The sequence below is a fragment of the Tiliqua scincoides genome, chromosome 4 (assembly GCF_035046505.1).
Source record: "Tiliqua scincoides isolate rTilSci1 chromosome 4, rTilSci1.hap2, whole genome shotgun sequence".
NCBI classification, from domain to species: domain Eukaryota; kingdom Metazoa; phylum Chordata; class Lepidosauria; order Squamata; family Scincidae; genus Tiliqua; species Tiliqua scincoides.
Window position 1 is genome coordinate 168,824,928 of NC_089824.1, and position 23,160 is coordinate 168,848,087.

The 23,160-nt window shown below is 42.5% G+C and overlaps 1 protein-coding gene and 1 long non-coding RNA gene across 2 annotated transcripts; both read right to left on the reverse strand.

Annotated features, from left to right (window-relative positions):
- Nucleotides 1-1,287: 1,287 nt before the first annotated feature.
- On the reverse strand, nt 1,288-11,292 carry LOC136649657 (uncharacterized). The gene is made up of 4 exons (XR_010794416.1): nt 11,055-11,292; nt 9,954-10,062; nt 8,709-8,876; nt 1,288-2,006 (listed from the first exon to the last, which is right to left on the reverse strand). It is a non-coding gene; the product is annotated as an uncharacterized lncRNA (long non-coding RNA).
- Nucleotides 11,293-11,745: 453 nt separating this feature from the next.
- On the reverse strand, nt 11,746-22,168 carry PNPLA1 (patatin like phospholipase domain containing 1). The gene is made up of 5 exons (XM_066624642.1): nt 21,967-22,168; nt 18,520-18,752; nt 17,958-18,023; nt 13,972-14,181; nt 11,746-11,754 (listed from the first exon to the last, which is right to left on the reverse strand). Exons 1-5 carry the CDS (start codon nt 22,166-22,168, stop codon nt 11,746-11,748), a joined length of 720 nt encoding a protein of 239 aa, XP_066480739.1.
- Nucleotides 22,169-23,160: the final 992 nt, after the last annotated feature.

A 23,160-nucleotide genomic window follows, 5' to 3' on the forward strand; every position in this document is an offset into this window, starting at 1 on the left:
TGGTAGCAGGGAAAAAGAGGATTCAAAAATCACACTGCCTCCTGGTATATATAACACTCCCCTCTTATAATGTAGTCTTTCAGCCACTTAAGGGGGTACCCTGTCACTGTCTCTGCATTCCACTGGATATAGCAATTCCAGGTGACTATTTTGGCAATTACTATAGGCAAAAAAAATCATTACTTCACTCTTCACCTAATAGCTCTGGCAATTTCACATGCGTGTAGTAGACACATTGACTCCAGATTATTAATATTGTGGGAAAGAGATGGGTCTTTGGCTTGATCCAGCAGGGCTTCTCTCTAAGTATATGGAGTTTTGAAATACTGTCTTAACCCGTATTCATTTGGCTCTTGGCAAATGTGTACCATTCTCAGGCAGCTTGTACATGAATGTACAATGTGGACATAAATAGATGTCAACGGAAAATTGTACATCAGTTATGGGACATTATACTTGCACCCTAAGCTTTGCATTGTTTCAGTGACTGCTTATTCCCATTAGTGTCTTGGAATTTGACCACATTTTAATACTAGACACAGCAGTTGGGGAAGTAGCAAAACTTCAGGAAGTGTTAGAAAAAAATATTGAAGACCTATGAGAGTAAGGGCACAATCTAACCAGGTCTACTCAGAAGTAAGTCCTATTTTGTTCAATGGGGTTTACTCTCAGGAAAGTGTGGTTAGGATTGCAGCTGAAAATGCTTCAGTGTGCACAGTGCAGAATAAAACATAAAGATTATAAATTCTTTTAGCAGTGTCAGTGTAAAAAGATGAGTAAATAAATGTGAATAAAATTTAAAATAAAATGACATGCTGACAATATGCTGTTCAAACAGCAAATGTTGTAGTTGTAGGATAAAGGGTATAAATTTCTCACCCATGTATCTGTATAAAAAAGGAAAATGAAAACTAAACATAAAATAAAATGCTTCATCTTGAAGTGTACTGGGGTGTTCTTCCATTTTTAAACAAATTGGGGCGTACTCTGGGGATAGCATAAGCAGTTGGGGGCAAGCAATAGACCGCTGAGTTCTTAGAAGAGGCATGTGGCTGTACATTCAAAAAAGCTAAACCACTATGGAGAACAGGAATGTGTTTATTACGATTATTGTATGTTGTTATTATTGTATTATATACGACCAGTGTATTATTATTGATTTATATATATCCTTTTGTGAAAATTATCAGTTCCTCACAAAAAAGAAAATACAATATACAAAATATAATAAACACTATAAACCTATATATTTTATAACGGGGATAAAAGCAGTGAACATTAAAACTCATCCAATGTCAAAAGCCCAGGCTCTTTGCCTGGCACTGACAGCAAACTCTGAGACATGCCACTCTTAAGAACTTTTTTTAAAATATATATCCTGTGCTCTTCAAATCACTACACACAGTGCCTCAGAATGTGTTCCTATCTTTCTCTATTCTAGAATAGCTCAGCCATTGTTGGATAACTGAGTACTGCCATTCTAATACCACCAATCAATTCTTCAGGCAAAGAAGCTGCAACAGAGAGTTAAAACGCTTGAATAGTTTAATAATAGATATTTGCAGGCAGCTTGGTCAAGTGGAACATCTGTCATTATTGTCACATATTTATTTATTTATTTTAAAACATTTTTTATCCTGTTTTTACCAAAAGGTACTCAGAGCAACTTCCTCGGTAAAATACAACATAACAGCAATTTACAAACAACATAGAAGCAGTACATCCAAACTTCTCTCCACCCGCTCTGTATGAGTTGATTCCTATACTGTACCTACTTACTTGGGAGCAAGGCCAATTACATTTAATGGGACTTACTTCTGAGTAAACATACATAGGCTTGCGCTGTCACAACACTGCATGTCATTACAGCCTAGATTACAGTTTCAAGTAATCTACTGACTCCATATTCTTGCCTTGACTCCAACCAACACTGCTTTCAGATTTTCCCAGCAGACCTTGTTCATGAAGGCATGGAGGAAGGGATGTCTTTTTAGAAATGTACAATTCTGTTACAAGATAAAATGGATGGTGGCAATTAGCCATAGTAACAGGAAATTCATAGAAAATGATGTTCACAAACGTCTATAATATGGGTAAGCAGCCATTTTGATCATGGCCAGCTCAGAATTTTGTAAATAATAAACCAATTTTTGTCCAACTATTTGCCACTCCACCCCACCCTACCCTCACCCCAGAAGCAAACAACACCAACATCCCCCCTCCCCATTGATCTATACCTGGGGTATCCAAAGTTTTGTGGCAGGAGGGCCACATCCTCTCTCTGACACTTTGTCGTGGGCCGCGGAAAAAAAAGAATTAATTTACATTTAAAATTTGAATAAATTTACATAAGTTTACATAAATGAATATATTATAGATGAACTTATATGAATGAATGAAGGTCTTGCAATAGCTCAAGGCCTGTAAAAGGCCCTGCACAAAGCAAGGCTGGCCTTTCCTTTGCTGCTGCTACTACATGCTACAGACATGAAACAACAAGCAGTGGAGGGAGAGTCAGCATGGCTTCTGTAAGGGTAAGTCTTGCCTCACAAACCTTATAGAATTCTTTGAAAAGGTCAACAGGCATGTGGATGCGGGAGAACCCGTGGACATTATATATCTGGACTTTCAGAAGGCGTTTGACACGGTCCCTCACCAAAGGTTACTGAAAAAACTCCACAGTCAGGGAATTAGAGGACAGGTCCTCTCGTGGATTGAGAACTGGTTGGAGGCCAGGAAGCAGAGAGTGGGTGTCAATGGGCAATTTTCACAATGGAGAGAGGTGAAAAGCGGTGTGCCCCAAGGATCTGTCCTGGGACCGGTGCTTTTCAACCTCTTCATAAATGACCTGGAGACAGGGTTGAGCAGTGAAGTGGCTAAGTTTGCAGATGACACCAAACTTTTCCGAGTGGTGAAGACCAGAAGTGATTGTGAGGAGCTCCAGAAGGATCTCTCCAGACTGGCAGAATGGGCAGCAAAATGGCAGATGCGCTTCAATGTCAGTAAGTGTAAAGTCATGCACATTGGGGCAAAAAATCAAAACTTTAGATATAGGCTGATGGGTTCTGAGCTGTCTGTGACAGATCAGGAGAGAGATCTTGGGGTGGTGGTGGACAGGTCGATGAAAGTGTCGACCCAATGTGCGGCAGCAGTGAAGAAGGCCAATTCTATGCTTGGGATCATTAGGAAGGGTATTGAGAACAAAACGGCTAGTATTATAATGCCGTTGTACAAATCGATGGTAAGGCCACACCTGGAGTATTGTGTCCAGTTCTGGTCGCCGCATCTCAAAAAAGACATAGTGGAAATGGAAAAGGTGCAAAAGAGAGCGACTAAGATGATTACGGGGCTGGGGCACCTTCCTTATGAGGAAAGGCTACGGCGTTTGGGCCTCTTCAGCCTAGAAAAGAGACGCTTGAGGGGGGACATGATTGAGACATACAAAATTATGCAGGGAATGGACAGAGTGGATAGGGAGATGCTCTTTACACTCTCACATAATACCAGAACCAGGGGACATCCACTAAAATTGAGTGTTGGGCGGGTTAGGACAGACAAAAGAAAATATTTCTTTATTCAGCGTGTGGTCAGTCTGTGGAACTCCTTGCCACAGGATGTGGTGCTGGCGTCTAGCCTAGACGCCTTTAAAAGGGGATTGGACGAGTTTCTGGAGGAAAAATCCATTATGGGGTACAAGCCATGATGTGTATGCGCAACCTCCTGATTTTAGGAATGGGTTAAGTCAGAATGCCAGATGTAGGGGAGAGCACCAGGATGAGGTCTCTTGTTATCTGGTGTGCTCCCTGGGGCATTTGGTGGGCCGCTGTGAGATACAGGAAGCTGGACTAGATGGGCCTATGGCCTGATCCAGTGGGGCTGTTCTTATGTTCTTATGAGGGAGCCCTCATCCCACAGCTCACATGAGAGGTCAAACAGTCACCCTCAAGCTGAGAGCAGATGCGACTGGTCAGTGTGGGCTCCAACAAATCTCCAGAGGGCCATTGGAGACTGGGTGTTCCCTGAGCGCTGCATTGAGAGGCCTTGAGGGCCACAAGTAGGGCCGGGGTTTGGACACCCCTGATCTATATTGTAAGGATGCATCCACTTCAGAAGTTAATTCTGAACTTTTGTTCCCACTGAATCATTCATATCTTGGCAATGATGAAAGTAGAGCAAATGTCTTGCAGGAACTGTTGTCATCAGTTTGTTTCTCTAAAACAGGCCATTTTAATCACAATTTAAAATTCATGGTAAGATAATGGAGGAAGCTCCTGTTTCTACAAATGTGTGCTGTTATTCTGCACTGTTATTGCTCTTTTGCACACATGATCATCCCTATGATGACTATAGCACACTAAGTCCAAAGTATGCCTATTCAGGAAGATTCAGGAAGTACCCTGAATCTTGGAAGCAAGTGAGCAAAAACAGAGCCCAAGATGGGGGCATGTTATATCTTCAGCAAAGTTTGCTATCAGCTGTTATGTTAATAATAATTAACTGTTAATAAAATACTGTTAACTGTTCATAAAATACTGTTAATAATTAATAATAATAATAATGTGGATACACCTGACTAAATGTCTGGGGCAGCGCAATCCTAACTTGTGTTGGAACAGGCAGGCCGATGGGCCTGCACTCTATCCAGTGCAAGTTTGGAGCTGACTGCAGGCCAGCCTAGGACAAGGGGGAAAAAATTCCCCTTACTGAGGCAAGCTGGCAGAGGTAATCAAACTGCATACATGTTCATGTGCTAATGAATGTATGATGCCAAGATATATCAATGAGAAAGAGTCCAGCATACCCAAAGTAAGCCAACATGTATGTTTGCTCAGAAGCAGCCTTCTGTTCAAGCAGGCCCAGAAAAGCAACTTTGCTCTCTCTTTCTTTCTGAGAGGGTCTGCTTGTGCAAGAGGCCGCTGTAAGCAACTTAATGCTAAATGTTTACTCATGTTTACTTATGCTGAAACTAATCATTTATGCAAATGCTTGTTCATGCAATGTTATGAGTAAATTAGTTAGGCTTATATATATGATCCCATACGGCAAACAGCAAGATTCATTTCTGCCCTCTCTCAGTTTGAAACAGTTTGAAACAGTTTGAAGTCTATATATCATTCCAATTAAAAATGCTATTTGACAGCTAGCAAATGTTCTTTTGAAGGAATTAGAGAGGACCCCAGCTAAAAGAATATCCAGTTTTAAGGAATGTCCAGGAAAACTGCCAAAGGAACTGATATGTCAAGATGAGTGGCTAATTAGCAAAAGTTGTATTTTGTACAGTTTTAATAGGATGCAATAGGAAAAGCTAAGGTGAATGTTAGAATGTAATTCAACGTTTCCCTTTTTAGCCAAATAAACAAATAAAGTACACAATAATGCTTAAGAACATATCAAATGCTAGAAGCCTGAGTGTTTTAAGCATTTCACAAATAAACAAAGGCAAATTTAGGGGTATGCTCAGAGAACAGAGAGTGGAAGCTGGTCAGGCAGTCCTGAAGGGTGTTGCTCTTGGCAGCCTGCCAGAATGATGAGTTCAGAATGATCCAGTTGTCAAGAAGTTAATTGAATTGATAAATGGAGCCAGGCTGAACAGAGAATACACCCCCAAAAGCTTGAAAGTCAAACTGGACAAAAGGAGCAATTTGGACATAATTAAACCAGGAAAATAGCTTTAATAATTACTGAAGCTATTCTTTAAAGTACAAGTATGGTATTTTAAGTGAATTTAATAGGTTAATTGTAAGAATAAAAGTTAGTTGGAGTACATTCCAGTTCTGTAAGATTCAAAGTTTTGTTTGATGTTTTAACTGAAACATAACTCATAAGGAGATTTGAAAATAATGAGAAGTCAAAGATGCACCTGGCCAGGAAATGAGATAATTTATCTCTTAGTACCACGAAAGAGACATAACTCAGATCATTTTAAGAAAGTCTGAGCTAAGCAGCCATTAATCTAGTCTCACTAATGAGGACACTTGTAAATCAAGTCCAGCTAACTAACATTGTGTCTCTAAGATAAGAGAAACACCTGCATAATGAGGTAATAAATTGTCTATGAAGTTGTCTAATTGGCCAACATTCTTGAAAGTCCACTGGTCAGCAAAACATTAATGAAGCTTCTAAAAGCTAACAGAAAAAGTTAAGTTTAATTAAAATAAATAGGAAAAGAGTTCTAAAAAGGAAACCTTTATTTAAAAGTTAGTTTCCCTGTACAGAATAAATATATGTTTACTACTATACCTTGCTAACATCTCCTAAAGTACACATATAAGAGAAAACTTAGTTTAAACAATGCTGGCACACAGCCCTATGAAGCTTCGTACTAAGAATGTTAAAGAGATGGTCAAGGTCAGGCCAATAGAAGAATAAGCAGAGACAGGCAAAGACAGTAATAATTGGGGGAACAGTGCCGCCTCTGGACATGTTTTATGCAAATTTCTATTTTTCTTATTGGTCTTCTCAACCTAGCCAACCAAATGTCTGTAAAACGAGCTAATTCTGATGTCATAATTTCTAGCGAATGAGAGTGTGAGATTTAGAGACAAAGAGGCCAGAATACTATTTAAACAATGTACACCTATGGGAATGTTGCTTTTTCTCTGGGACACTGAGAGATCACAGCTCTCTGTGTTCCCCATTTTGAACCACCAAGAGAAGCCCATTGCTGGCAATGAATAAAGATTGAAGATAACCACAATTCTAAGTCTGCTGAGATTGTTTTTGAACCCTGATTCGCCGTGCAGCATTACCCTGGATAGAACCACAGCAGCCCCAATGGGCCTACTCGGATCTGTGCCAACTAAATCAGTGGTGCAAATCCAAACAGTCTGGAGCTACCCAGGAACATAAGTGCCAGATCCTGGCCCCGTCTTCCACTCCCCACCCACGGTCCTGCCTGCCACCCATCCTCCCCCACTCCAAAACTCCTCCTCCCCGCCCTCCCCCCCAACCCCTTCATCAGCCTGGAACGGCTGGTGCAAACTTACTGAGCCCAGGGCCCACATCAGCACAGGGAGGCTGGTGCACATCCTTGCACTGGCCTCCCTGCTCTAAAGTCTGTGCAAAAGTGCTTTACGGCACATTCATGATGACTATGGGCTGGCACAAGGGACTTACATTGGCCCAAGGGCGCTTTGAGATTGTGCCCTTAGACTGTTAATTATATATGTTAGCTAGACTAAAATATAACTTCCTGGGTTGTGAATTTTCACATGGGTGGACCTAAACATTTAGATTGATCTAAATTTTTAATATACCTAGCTGAGATACTTGAACAACAGTCTGTTAGACATACGTTTGCTAGCACAATAGCCTTGATGGACAATATCAAGATTGCTACAAATGATGATTAAGGAAGAAATAAATACTTTATTGCTTCATTAGCATAGTATGTAAAGCAGGAGACTTCTGGGGACTCCATGCAAATTGCCTAACTATGACAAAATCATGAACAGCTTGGTCAAATGGTTTATTTTTACTGCTTGGTGTACCAGGTGTACCTAACCCATATGACACCTTTGTGTGCAATAGAAAAAGGCACCTCTTCCTCTTCTGCTGGCATTCTTCCTCCTTCCTATGTGAATGGTGTCCCTTAGGTGTGGTGCCCTTGTGCAGTGCACAATCCTACAGGAGGGCTCTGGGGCATACCAAGGGAACCACAAATACTGTATCTTAGGCTCAAACTTTAAATGCTTAGTTTGAGCATTCTGTGCTTGTTTTTCTCACACAAAAATAGAAAGTATAGGATCCCCCAACCAGGATTGGGAATGTGGGGGGTGGGGGAGAGTTAAAGCCCCCTACCTTGTGCTGCAGTCTTATCTGGATTGAGGCCACCATGCATGCTATTTTCATTTTAAGAACAATTACAGGATACTCAATGTATGCATTTTAAGTAACATGCAGTTTGACTTGTAGGAAGGTCACAGCACTGCAAGTCCATTGTTCTGTTTACCAGTGAAAGTCTTCCTGAAGTCTGCTTTCAAGAGGTTTATCTATCTTGACAAACCCAGTGCTGAGAACAACAAAATCCTTGGCTGAAAACATATCTGTCAGACTTTGCTGCAGTTCCCAGAAATTGTCCTCTCTCCCACCCTCCAAATTTTATAGAACTTTTGAAAGCTTGGGTGAGCCTCCTGGGGGAGATTCCATAATTCCAAGGACGCTTTTCTCTGTATTGCTTTATCATTTGGCTGTGGTGAACAGGATCAAGAAGGTAACCTCAGTATCAAAGGTCACAGTGGGACACAGGGAATAAGCTGATCTTTTAGCCAAATTTCCCTGGGGTCAGAGGTCAAACCAGCACCTTGTCCAACCTCTTTTAGCAGGAGGCACTAGATGCAGAACAACTACAAGAATTTGGCATTGAGGAACATACATGATGCTCACTAAGTCTAAATGCAAGAGCAAAGGCTGCAGCTCTTTCACAGAGGAATCACAGCTCTGAAGTCTTCCTGGCCGGTACTAAAATCTGGGCTTTTAAGAAGCTGAAGTTTTCTAGTTCTAATTATATTGCTTTGGCACTTTATGAGCTGTATGTTTTTCTTTCTATAAGAATGGTAAACGATAATAGCTGCTTGTCATGTCCCAAAGACTGCTGTAAATGTCCTAAACACGTGGTCAGAACTGCTCTAGGATGAATTTCTAGAAAACTCATGATGATACAATATTGATTTTCAAAGTCAGACACAAGGAATAGATGTTTGACTCACATTGAGTTTCAGATCCTTCCTTTCTTAGGCATATCTTTTTGATGTTCTAGACCCATATGATTCCTTAACACTTTGCCCTGGCTGTGTTGGACTAACCATCTCTTGGTCCTTCCAAAGTGCCTTCCAAACCAGCTGATCTCTTTCAAAAACTGCCACAGCTGTTCTAGCCTTTAAAAGAAAAGACACAGAGAAAAAGCAAATGCATTTTTGACAAAGGGAAAATGAGGAAACAAGACAAACAATGTCATCCTCTGAAACTAGGAAACAATACATATCACACTTCTTCTTAAAAGTTCACACCTGTATTTGTATGAAGTATGAACTTCGAGCAGTTCCTTGAAGCTCCTCCTGCAACACCTTTACCATGACAATATACACAAGCAGTTCTAAGCATAACAGTACAAACTATTTCTGTGCTTCTGGGCAATCCCTCCTTCCCAGTATACATCAAGATAATAAATGATATCAAAATTTTCTATACACTGGGTTTCAGCAGCACAGTTATGAATATTAAATTATGGATCTGTCTATTGCAGCATAAGTATGAAAAAAGTTTTTCATCTTTCTGCCATTTCCTAAAATATCAGCACTCTTCATCCATACATGAACCAGCTTGGTATTACATAACAACAACTGGTATTTATATACTGCCTTTCTTGGTCATTGGATTGCTCCTTTGACTTTAATCCAAGGCAGTTCACATAGGTAGGCTTTCTCTAAACCACTGGGGGGGGGGGGAGGTTACAATAACAAAGAAGTTCTATCTTTCAAAAACAAACAGCATTCCAGATGGATCTTTTCACAGTCTGGTAACCATTCTGGTCCAGGTTGCCTCCCACGCTGTCAATCAGCTCTTTCCCTCTCTTAGAAGGGCAGCAGAGCTGGCTTCTTGTTTCTCACCCAACTTCTTGTTTCTCTTGCTTAGCTTGTCAGGAAGCAACTGAGATCTCAACGCTCATGGAAGCTTCCAGTGATCTTGAACTGGTGGCCTTCAGATGTTATCTTAAGTCTTAATGGTGGCTCTACTCTCTAGAGCAGATCTCCTGCCCATAATCATTATATACGATAATGATTTTCTTAGGTTGCAATCCTTACCTGGGAGTAAGATACTCAACTCAAGTAGATGCACATAGAATTGTGCTATGTGTTTCTAATCCAATCATCAAAAATATCTTGCTGCTAAGTTACAGACAAAAATCACAAAATCAAAGACCCAGTTGAAGACTGCAGTCAGTGTATCCATACCTTTTACAGAAAGCCAATGCCATTCTTGTGGGACACTTCATGAACATGAGATGCTGCAATCCAGTTACTGAATTTAGCAATCCAGGCCACATCTGTGCATGAAGGACAGCTGAAGTTACAGCCAAAATCCAATGGGTGAGAGAAAAAAACAAAATGATTTCTTGACTTTAAAAGTAGAAACCCGAAGTTTCCCCAGAAGTAGACTTGAAAGGATTGGAAAGGCTAGATGCCAGCTACCCATGCTCTGTAAATCCAAGTTGATTCGTGAAGGTAGATTAGGCCAAGGAAGGGCATTTGCTGTCACTGAACCGGCCATCCTCCCAGGACTCCACCTCCATCACTGCCCCATTCTGCGCATTCCCTCCCCCATTCCTCCTCCCCTGTCCCTTTCCACTCCCTGAGTAGCCTTACCTGCTCTGGCAGGTCTTCAGCCATTAACCAGCATGGAGGGAGCCACTCCAGCCTCCCTGCCAGCATCCTGCCAGTGCACATCAGCAGAGGCTGCTTTGTGACTGCCATGAAGCAGCCTCTGCTGGTGCAACACACATTACGTCAGCACCTGGTCCTGTTAGCAGTGGGCCATAAGGCTCCAATACAAATTTACCTAGGAGTAAGTTCTTCTGAACACATGGCTTGGAGGATGTGACTATGAGTGGTGTTATGAGAAGGTGTTATTTCAAAATGTACCACTTTACCACCGGTCCTAAGAGACTATAATTTCAGCAACTGCCCAAGGGGCTTAACTTCAGCTTTTGCTTCTTGAAATAGTCTACAGGTCCATACTCCTTCCCAAGCCCAGTGGACCAAATCTTGCAAGCTGATAGATAGCAGGAGAGATATAGGCACACTAGAGACAAGGCCTCTTGTTTTAGGCACTTGCTTGGGGCAACTCGCATCTCTGACTACTCATCACACTGAATGCGATCGGCTAAACTGTTCTCGCTCCAGCCTCCCAATGAATGAAATCTAACATTCCTGACCGCCTCTTCATGGTTGCGTTAAAGAAGCTTTGCATATAGTGTGCAGAGCATTGCTTCCCACTTCTACAACAACAATTCCACCATCAACTAGTAAAAACTAAACAGAAAACAAAATCTTTACCTGTTGAGCAATGACCAGGCAGTTGCCTTTCTAGTCTTTGGCCTGTTCTGTGCACGTCACTAGTCACAGAATAATACTGCTTGGAATAGTCTGTAGAAGTTGTCCCATTTGAAGCATTGAGGGCTCCCCTCCCAGTTTTCTGGAAAGAAGGCCCCTCTGTGGTGTGGAACAAATCCTTTTTTTCTAATTCACCGACAGACTCAAACGTCACTGTCTTGGCAACACAACCAATTTCAAAAAGATCTGAATTAAACGTATAAACAGTGGCATAAGAAGGTATTTTTAAAAACAGAAAAAATATACATAAGTTCTTATAGGGAGGGGGGGACCCAGTTTCCTTTGTAAAGAGGAACAGCAATTTAAAGTCAAAATCCCACACTGTTTGGGGTGTGAATGGGACAGGGGTAGAACCAGTCAGTTGGACTGTATTGGCCAAACCAGCCCACAGCTATGGTTAGTAAATTTATTAACATTGTTATATACACTTCTTTGTCAAGAATCGTAAGTCTACAGCAAGGTGGCTCCCAGGAAAGAGGGAGAGGAGGATGTGGATGAATGGAGACTAGACTCTGCTTTAAGGGAACAGTGCACAGCTAATTCACTGTACCTGGCTGCAACACACTGTATTCCTCTTATTAAGATACATGGAAGGTAAAGAAGTCAGGCATGCCCCTCAAGTAAACTATGAACTTTAGGAGAACTAGAACAAGATAGAGGGATAGAGTCAAGCATTTAATATCAATAGAATTTTAGACTGGAAGAATCAATCAAAAGTTTGTTTGCCAGATCTGGATTACACTCTTCCATGAGTTTCTGTGGAAATTCCCAACATGCTCTCCCAATAATTTATTCATAAGCAAAATAATCTGCATTTAGTGGTTCACCTGGCTCAAAATGAAGGATATTTGTGGTGGAACTCACTCAGGGAGTCAGGCGACTGAACAAAGGCCATTTCAAAGACTGAACATTCCTGAGATAACCACTCCTCCCCAAACTATTTCTAATAAATCATTTTTTCTTCAAAACAGAACAATTAACTAGGGTCTTCCCAGTCTTTCCACTCATAGCATGTACTTGTGGTAACAAGTTCTTGTATTTTAAAAAAAGCATTTTTTTTTCTAATTAACAGATGAGAATAACACTTACTGTGTCTGTGTAAGAAGAAAATGGCATCTTGATATCCTTGTGCATAATATTCATCCAGAATCTGTGGAAAGAACTGCTCCTGTCACTACAAGCAGCTTGTGTGCAGATGTTTCACAAAAACTATGCAGCTCAACTTACACTACACTTTTTTAAGATTGTGACCCCTTTGAGGAAACTATTTATTTTGCTGTATAAACCACTATGTGAATGACTTTTGATTGAAAAGCAATTATATAAATATTCTTAACAAATAATAATAATAATAATAATAATAATAATAGTAGTAGTAGTAGTAGTAGTAGTAGTAGTAGTAGTAGTAGTAGGAAGGGTCGTGACCAGGATGGCAAGTACCAAACTTTTGGCAACTGAACTGCCATGTCAAGTGCTTATCCCCCTTATGCTGTGATATCCCAGCCTCTGCTCCTGACTGAATTGGAAAGGAAAAAGGTGACACTCTAACCCACTTCCACTTCCACTCAGTCCTTTTCCAATCTAGTGAGATGAGAGGGCAGATGGAGGTGGGTGCACTTCCATCAAACTGTTGCCTGAGGTGACAGCCTCAGTTGGTCTCATGAAAAGTCTCACCCTGTGTATGTAAGCCACAATTCTGCAGCAGTGCCAAAAAGAACAGCATGTAGTACTGCGGGCAACATTCAGCTTCTGAAGAACCTTAGCAAGTTTCTGTCCCTCTAAGACAGGGGTGCCCAAACCCCGGCCCGGGGGCCACTTGCGGCCCTCAGGAACTCCTAATCTGGCCCGTGGGAAGCCCCCAGTATCCAATGAGCCTCTGGCCCTTCAGAGACTTGCTGGAGACCGCGCTGGCCCAACGTAACTGTTCTCAGCATGATAGTGACTGTTCGACTTCTTGCGTGAGCTGTGGGGTGAGGGCTCCCTTCACTGCTTGCGGTTTCACATCTGTGATGCAGCAGCAGCAGTGAAGGAAAGGCTAGCCTTGCTTTGTGCATAGCCTTTTATAGGCCTTGAGCTATTGCAAGACCTTCATTCATTCATATAAGTCCCAGTTGTAATATATTCATTTATGTAAATTTATGTAAATTTATTCAAATTTGAAATGTGAATTAATTCTTTTTTTTTTCCTGGCTCCCAATACAGTGTCAGAGAGATGGTGTGGCCCTCCTGTCAAAAAGTTTGGACACCCCTGCTTTAAGATATGCTTAAAAGAATGCAAGCAATCCCTGTTGAAATATCAGACATTGGGCAGTGGGAGGTGTAGTGCTGAATAGGTTTTTCCCTTGGATTAGGGATAGAGCCTGCATGGCTCTTTGCCCCCAATGATTAGCAAAACCAAAATAAATAATGCAAAATTGTCCCAATTGCAGAGTAAAGCACACAGAAGAACCTAAGAACCACCCTGCTAAATCAGGCCATGGGCCCATCTAGTCCATCTTCTTGTATTTCACAGTGGCCCAACAGATACCACTGACAGCACAGAAGACAATGAGAGATCTATATCCTGTTGCCACTCCCTTGCATCTGGCATTCAGAGATATCTCTAACACCCAGAGGTTGCACGCAGTCATCATGACTTATAACCTGTGATATTCTTTTCCTCCATAAATCTGTCCAATCCCCTTTAAAGGCATCTAGGTCAGGGGCCATGGCAACATCTTCTGGCAAGGAATTCTACACATTAACTCTTGAGTTCTTAAGGGAGGGAAAGTGAGAGGAGAAAGGGTGGCAATGGCCCAGACGCCACCAACTTTCTTTACAGCCTGATGAGTACAATAACCACATAGTTGAATCTACTTACCTGGCTGTTGGGTGGGAATATAGCATAGCCAAGCCTGCACAAGTTTTCTATGGAGAACTGAAAGCTGCTGTGCATGATATGCAAACTATAGAAGCCAGCTGGGCAGTCTCGAGGACAGATATCAATTTCTCCTGTAAAAGGAGACACTGTGATGGCAGCCTCCAGGTCAGAATGAGGCTGCAAGTTGGATAAAGCTCCATCAACATAATGCTGGAAGAAAGCAAGGGGAGTATTTCAAGGCAATAATAAATTATCAAAAACAGATCAAGCAGAAGGATAGGTATCCTTTTATATATGTCATTACTGGTGCTCACATTTCATTCTTTGGTCCAAAGGTATGCATTTCTATACTTAGCTAGCTAAAGTCAGGACTGCAAAAAGGTGGGTTACTGTTGTGTATCTCTGTTCTGAAGGATTGCCTGAAAAAGTTATATTCTAAAACTGCATTAAAACAGGTAATGTTTGAATTGCTTATGCTTTTTGGGGATGAAGAACTGATTAATGCATCTGTATTTAATCCAGAGGAGGGCAAACTTTCAAGGGATCCTGGACCTTTAACAATTATGTAGGAGAGAGAATTTCAACAGGTTCAGCTTGTTATCTGTGAGTTGACATGTTGCTCCTGCTGAAATTCCTTCTTCTATACGTTGTTGGCAACCTTCAGTCTCAAAAGACTATGGTATTGCGCTCTGAAAAGTGGTTCTGAAACAGCGTCTAGTGTGGCTGAAAAAGCCGATTCGGGAGTGACAATCCCTTCCACACTGGGAGCAAGTGCAGTCTGTCCCTGGTCTGTCTCCCTGGCTATGGGCCTTCCTTCTTTGCCTCAGTCTGGTGGCCAAGTGTCTCTTCAAACTGGGAAAGTCCATGCTGCACAGCCTGCCTCCAAGCGGGCCGCTCAGAGGCCAGGGTTTCCCATCTGTTGAGGTCCAGTCCTAAGGCCTTCAGATCCCTCTTGTAGATATCCTTGTATCCCAGCTGTGGTCTACCTGTAGGGTGCTTTCCTTGCATGAGTTCTCCATAGAGGAGATCCTTTGGGATCTGGCCATCGTCCATTCTCACAACATGACCAAGCCAATGCAGGCGTCTCTGTTTCAGCAGTGTATACGTTAGGGAATCCAGCTCGTTGCAGGACTGTGTTGTTTGGAACTTTGTCCTGCCAGGTGATACTGAGGATGCGTCTGAGGCAGCGCATGTGGAAAGCGTTCAGTTTCCTCTTCTGTCATGTGCGATGAGTCCATGACTCACTGCAGTACAAAAGTGTACTCAAGACACAAGCTCTGTAGACCTGTATCTTGGTATGTTCTGTCAGCCTCTTGTTGGACCAGACTCTCTTTGTGAGTCTGGAAAATGTGGTAGCTGCTTTACTGATGCATTTGTTTAGCTTGTTTGTCTTGCTTGTTTGTCCTGCTGAAGCATGTCCTGCTGAAGCATGCCTCTTCTATACAATTGTTAACAATTTAACAATTGTGTAGGAGAGAGAATTTCAACAGGTATAGCTTGTTATCAGGTATATCTTGTTCAGGTTATATATATCAGGTTATCAGGTATAGCTTGTTAACAGGTATAGCTTTGCTCGCAGCAAAGTCCAGCAGATTGCCAGATGTGCTAATGACTACTGGCTCCAGCTCTGCTCCCAGATACAGATAGCAGCTGACACAGGCAACATCAAGGGGATGTATGACGGTATCAAGCAGGCCCTAGGTCCAACGCAGAAGAAAATTGCCCCTCTGAAGTCTGCCACAGGTGAGGTCATCCAGGATCGGATGCAGCAGATGGAACGCTGGGTGCAGCACTACTCTGAGCTACATTCCATAGAAAATGTAGTCACCGAAGAAGCGCTGAACAACATTGAGTGCCTGCCTGTGCTGGAGGAGCTGGACAGTGAACCAACCCTAGAAGAACTTCACGTGGCCCTGGACTCCCTTGCCTTTGGCAAGGCACCTGGAAAAGACAGCATCCCTGCTGAAGTCCTAAAGTGCTGCAAAGAGATCATCGTCACTGAGCTGCATGAAATCCTCTTTGTTGGAGAGAAGGTGGAGTACCTCAAGACATGAGGGATGCAAACATCATCACGCTGTACAAGAACAAAGGCGACAGGGATGACTGCAACAACTACCATGGCATCTCTCTCCTTAGCGTTGTAGGAAAGTTGTTTGCCCGAGTTGCACTAAAGAGGCTCCAGGTACTTGCAGAGAGCGTTTATCCAGAATCACAGTGCGGATTTCGAGCCAACAGGTCCACCACTGATATGGTACTCTCCCTTAGACACCTGCAGGAGAAATGCAGGGAACAACAACAGCCACTCTTTTTAGCCTTCATAGATCTCATGAAGGCCTTCGACCTGGTTAGCAGGGATGGCTTCTTCAAGATTCTCCCCAAGATTGGATGTCCACCCAGGCTCCTCAGCATCATCAGATCCTTCCATAAGGACATGAAGGGCACTGTTGTCTTTGATGGCTCCACATCAGACCCCTTTGACATCCGAAGCAGTGTGAAGCAGGGCTGTGTTTTTGCACCAACCTTGTTTGGGATTTTCTTCGCTGTTCTGCTGAAGTATGCCTTTGGAACTGCAACAGAAAGCATCTATGTCCGGACCAGATCAGATGGAAAGCTCTTCAACCTCTCCAGACTGAGAGCAAAGTCCAAAGTCCAGCTGAAATGTCTGCATGACTTCCTCTTTGCCGATGATGTAGCTGTCACTACCCACTCTGCCAAAGATCTCCAGCAGCTCATGGATTGTTTTAGCAAGGCCTGCCAAGATTTTGGACTGACAATCAGCCTGAAGAAAACACAGGTCATGGTTCAGGATGTAGACTCACCTCCCTGCATTACAATCTCTGCACATGAACTGGAGGTTGTCCATGACTTTGTGTACCTTGGCTCAATGATCTCAGACACTCTTTCTCTCGATATCGAGCTAAACAAATGCATCGGTAAAGCAGCTACCATGTTTTCCAGACTCACAAAGAGAGTCTGGTCCAACAAGAAGCTGACGGAACATACCAAGATCCAGGTCTACAGAGCTTGTGTCCTGAGTTCACTTCTGTACTGCAGCGAGTCATGGACTCTTCGCTCACAACAGGAGAGGAAACTGAACGCTTTCCACATGCGCTGCCTCTGACACATCCTCGGCATCACCTGGCAGGACAAAGTTCCAAACAACACAGTCCTGGAACGTGCTGGAATCCCTAGCATGTATGCACTGCTGAAACAGAGACGCCTGCGTTGGCTCAGTCATGTCGTGAGAATGGATGATGGCCGGATCCCAAAGGATCTCCTCTATGGAGAACTTGTGCAAGGAAAGCGCCCTACAGGTAGACCACAGCTGTGATACAAGGACATCTGCGAGAGGGATCTGAAGGCCTTAGGAGTGGACCTCAACAAGTGGGAAACCCTGGCCTCTGAGCGGCCTGCTTGGAGGCAGGCTGTGCAGCATGGCCTTTCCCAGTTTGAAGAGACACTTGGCCAACAGTCTGAGGCAAAGAGGCAAAGAAGGAAGGCCCATAGCCAGGGAGACAGACCAGGGACAGACTGCACTTGCTCCCAGTGTGGAAGGGATTGTCACTCCCGAATCAGCCTTTTCAGCCACACTAGACGCTGTTCCAGAACCACCTTTCAGAGTGCGTTACCATAGTCTTTCGAGACTGAAGGTTGCCAACAACAGCTTGTTATCTGTGAGTTGACATGCTGCACCTGCTGAAATTCCCTCTTCTATACAGTTGTTAAAGGTCCAGGATCCCTAAAATTGAAAGTTTTTCCACCCTGATTTAATCAATTGAAAAGCAATAGATATTGATTGAATCCTGCAGGCCATCTATTTCAACTTGGCCTAACTTAAGGCAGGGCTAAATACCCAGGTAGTGGTGTTGTTTCACAAGACAAGGGGCTACTGTTAGGAGCCACTGTCTGCAAGCATCCAAAACTGGTCTCAAAGGATAGAGAGTAGAAATTGCCTCCTCTTGATTATTTGCTTAAAGGGCACTCACCACACCTTGGAAGGAAGGTGGGATGAATCCAACATAGACTGGGAGAAAGCAGCTGCAGATCAATGCCTGTGGAAGGAGAGCAAGACAAGGGTGATATACTAGATGAGCAAAGCAATTCTACCATATTCATTCAAATCTCATTTCAGCCATGAACACATAAGACAGACTTTCAGCCCAATCCAATGCATATTTATTCAGAAGGAATTTGTGCTGCGTTGAACGAGGATAATTTTCAAGCGTGTATGCATTTTATTGCTGCCTTCTGCAAACTTCTCTTTCCAGTTTCATTTTTCTAACTGCAATATGGGGATAATAATACTCCTCTACATTACCAGGCTACTATAAAGGCCAATGACATAATTAATGTCATACCTAGTTTGGCTCTAAGACTACCAAAGTAATCTGTCTGCAGTACCTTGAACTATCAAAAGTGCTATACAGATGGTATGCCTTATCATTGCAAAATATCCATTCTAAAGGCCATCTATTCTCAGCTGTGAGCTTTCAGAATCATTATTAACTTTCTTTCCCTGAATAAAACCAAATGGAAGCTTTTTGTCACCTGAATAAGCTCCTTCTTGGAATGATACTCTGAAACCATGACATTTTGGCCATCCACGAAACGAGTGAGAGAAATGAAAAGCCTTCCTGTGGCCATCTGGTGAGAATTCTCTGGCAGAATTTGGTACAATTCCTTCTGTAAGGTCCAAACCATGTTACAACCAGGAGAAAAGGGACCAAAAATGGTTCTCCTGGTATCTTTTGCTGCTTCATAAAAACACTTTTGTACATCATCTGGCAAAAGGGGAAAAAGTTCACCAGCAGTTATTAGGATATAGCAATCAGAATTATTACCCAGTAATAAATTTGCATTGAAGAAAAAAAGAAACAGAGTGAAATGAAATGTTTAGCACTAGCGTGTCAAATGTAATGCCTGCGGGCTGGATCCGGTCCCCATTATAACTGAGTTCTCCCAGAGCTGCCCTTTCAGCAGTGCTGTTTCTGCTGAGGCTCTGGGATGGAGAAACAGGAGGTGGCCTCAGAAGGAAAGGAGTGCTATGGGAGAAGCGGTAGTCCAAGAGGTATGAAAAAAGGAAATGCTGCCAAGGTGCTGGGAGAGCCCAGTTATCATGCAGGCCACCCTTTCAGCGGTGCTTTTTCTGCTGAGGCATCACTTTGGAGACCACCTCTCAGCTGCTGAGCTGTGAAGTGATGCTGCAGCAGAAGCAGTACTACTGAAAGGGCAGCCCATGTGATAGTTGGTTCTCCCAGCATGATAATTGGACTTTTCTATATCTTGAAAATGCAATCAAAATTTGCATATTTTCTCTTTTGTCATTTGTAGCTAATGAGTTTCTATGTGAGAACCAAGTGCTTATTTCTGGCAATCATCTGCTTAATGACATCATTTCCTGCTTAATGAGATCACTTCAGCAGGTGTCAGAAGTGCTATTCAGTCCACTATATGAAATGGGTTTGACACTCCTTGTTTAGCATAACGTGCTTTCGAGGCGACAACTACATATACATATATAAAAATCAGCTTTATTTAAAGCAATTGATTTGTGATGAGGAAATGTATAATAGTAATGGAGCACTGTATAAACTGTTGCTTGAAAGAGCTATTACTCGGCCACATGACACAGGGCCCAATTCTATCCAACTTTTCAGCACTGGTGCAACCACAATGCAGCCCTGTGGTAAGGGAACAAATGTTCCCATACCTTGAGGAGGCGTCTGTGACTGCTGCTCCACTGCAGAACACAGTGTACACCCTATTGGCGTGGCTGCACCGGCACGGGAAAATTGGATAGGATTGGGCCCACTGTGGCCAATTTGTGTTCTATAGGGGAAATGGAAAGAAGTAGTCCCAAATGCAACTTTATTCCCAATCAGCAATCCTTTTATACATCAGCATCAGTAAATCACTAGCAAAACTATTATGTATTTGCATAGTAAGGAAAACTCTATTTGCTGAACAGGAATTGTGAGTCCTGAAGCTATTGAAGGCACAGAGCCCCTGTTATGGGGGGGGGGGGGAAGTGTCGCCATATTGAAAGTGTATAATTAATCACGTTAATCACAGATAGTGTTGATCTCCAGGAGCTTACATCTTTAAACTTAGCCACAGAAGCATTTCTTTTCTAGAATGGAGCCATGTAATAAAGCAAACTCAGTTCACATGTCCTAGCAGCTATCACCATGCCATTTATCTCGAGATTGCTTTAGAAAGATGGGACAGGCAGACAGACAGATTAGATGGATCAAAAATACTTCCGTGTCCTGAAGATGCTAGATCTTTGGGAATTAGAGCAGTTATAAATGTTTGAGTAGAGGGAGGACAACCGTGTTGATTGCATCACAAGTTCAAGTAAGGTCATGATTCGTCTAAGCCTGAATACCTAAATATGGCATGAAAGGCCAATCCCGATTGTTCGTTTGCTCTTTACAATAATAAACTTAAAGACACTGACCTGCTTTTGGTCTGGAGCCCAAATGGCACAAAGAGGTTCCTAAACTCCTGAACCGAAGCAAAAGATGCTTGGTGTGAAAGGGTTTGCTTCAGTGGAGAACAGTATTTTCCAGTTATAAAACCACCAAGGATGAAATGAAAAACTTGATTCCGAACATAATGGAACATTTCCTAATGAGTGTGTTTAGGGTTGCAATTGAAGACATACTGAACTAAACCTGATGCTGCAGAAGGAATCACCATAAAAATTCATTCCAGTCAAGGGGTCAACAGAATATGGGACCTTTTCTTATTAAATTGCTGGGGATTGCTATATACTCATGAGCTGCAATATTTTTCCAGTCTTTTACTCCCATCACAGAACTTTGCTCGATTTTTATGATAAATAAGCCTCTTGGGGAGAGGCTTGCTCATTCTGGTCTCACCGAAACCATGATTGTGCTGTTCCTTTAAATAGGATGGGGACATGATCCTCACCAGGAGGACACATAGCCTACTGAACTCAGAGATCTAGGGCATTTCCAGGCAACTCTAACAGCAAGGGCAGACAATGACATGTCAGCTCTTCTGATTCCTGTAGAGTGCTTCAATTTAGCCCATGGACTGCTCCCTACCAAGCACACTCCTGTACTTTTAACAGCTGTGTGACAAGCAGAAATCCAGCAAAGGTAATTTTTCTAGTCATTGTAACTGCATCCTGGGAAAAGCTTCCTAGGCTGAACTTCTGTTCTCATCGCTTCTAAAAGCACAGGAGTACTGATGAGAAAACAAGACACCATGGCAACTCTACCAGTCAATTGAGCAACCAGTTCACACCATGTCCTTCGCAAGAAGGTCCATCATTTAATTTGCGAAATAGTAACTTTGATAACTTGATGTTCTGCTGCTACGGCATTGCTCAACATGAACTGGTGCAATACACCAGTTTTGAACTGGTGAACAGCAATGATTAGTAAATGATGACTCCTGGGATGGCTCTATGTCACTGTGTGGGTGGACAGATGTCTTAGCACTGGTGTTATCAGCAGCTTAGTGCAGCTAAGTTGAAATATTCTCTTTTCTGCAGTTTTTCTTTCATATTCCCAAAGAGAAGCTAGATGATATTTTATTCCCAAGATATGCAATATTTGCATATACCATAGCAAGACGCTAACATTGTAAAATTCATAAGAATTCTTATGATTGTTTTATTAAAATTTTGTAAGCAGCCTTGGGCATTTCCTTTGGCAAGGGAAAGGTGGGGCTGACACCTTGTAATTAAATGAATGAATGAATGATGTTTTGCAGAATAAAATAAAATAAGAATAGATTTGATTCCAACAAGTCTCCAACAATTTATTAGACAGAAACCCTGCACTTTTCAATCACAAGACCTTCCTCAGGTCTTACCATAGCTAAATGTGCATGCTGTCCTTCCACACACACCAACACACCTACCCCACTCATGACATTTCACAGGCAAACTACCTAGTTTAAAAAAAAAAAATAATAACCAACGCATTTATCTAGCATAATCTAAAAGTGCAAGTTGCTTACCAAGACTAAGCTTGCACACTACAGCTGCTGCAATGATTGAGCCAGATGATGCCCCATACACTTTTTGGGCAGATTGCAATATTACAGGTGCTTGATCCAACAGACCTTGAATTACACCTATCTCATAAATTGCAAGAAAGCCACAACCTGAAAAAGAAAGAGAAAGTGGGGCACCAGACATCCTGAAATCCACTTCAGACATCCTCAGTGGAACAGCTGTGGAGTTGTTGATTTCTTCTTATGCAAGGTTTCCTTTCCATTTAAATAGCAGAAATTCACATTGCAGGTCTCTGTGCACCTGCTTGCCATTTACATTACTCCTTACAGAGATGCACCCTTTTGTCCTTTTTAGTTTGGATCCAGATCTATGTTTGGAGTACTTCTCTGATTAAAAAGAACATTTTTCCTCCATCAAAGTAGCTCTAGAAAGAGGAGACCAGGATGGCTATTTTCTTCTGTTGCTTGGAGCAAGGCTCGGCTTTAAGGGTAATCAAGCCTAAATTATCTAGAAATTCCCAAATACTGTTAGGAAATTATCCTGCTGCACCAGGTAGCCAGAGTTTGTCTTGCAAATGCAAGGTACTTCATTTGCAACTCCTTCACGTTCTTCCTCCGCTGGTCATCTCTGAGAGTGTTTTTCTAAATTGGATTCTCTCACAATCTCTTCTTAGGAACAGCTCAGCCCGGAGTGAGCAGAGATTTGCACAGAGAATTCAGAAGCAGTAACAGCCGTCTAATGGATTATACAGAAGGTTTGTTCTTGCACCAACCTTGTTTGGGATTTTCTTCGCTGTTCTGCTGAAGCATGCCTTTGGAACTGCAAAAGAAGGCATCTATCTCCGGACCAGATCAGACGGAAAGCTCTTCAACCTCTCCAGGCTGAGAGCAAAGTCCAAAGTCCTGCTGAAATGTCTGCGTGACTTCCTCTTTGCTGACGATGCAGCTGTCAATATCCACTCTGCCAAAGATCTCCAGCACCTCATGGATCGTTTTAGCAAGGCCTGCCAAGTTTTTGGACTAACGATCAGCCTGAAGAAAACACAGGTCATGGTTCAGGATGTGAACTCACCTTCCTGCATTACAATCTCTGCACATGAACTGAGGTTGTCCATGACTTTGTGTACCTTAGCTCAACGATCTCCGACACTCTTTCTCTCGATAGCAAGCTAAACAAACGCATTGGTAAAGCGGCTA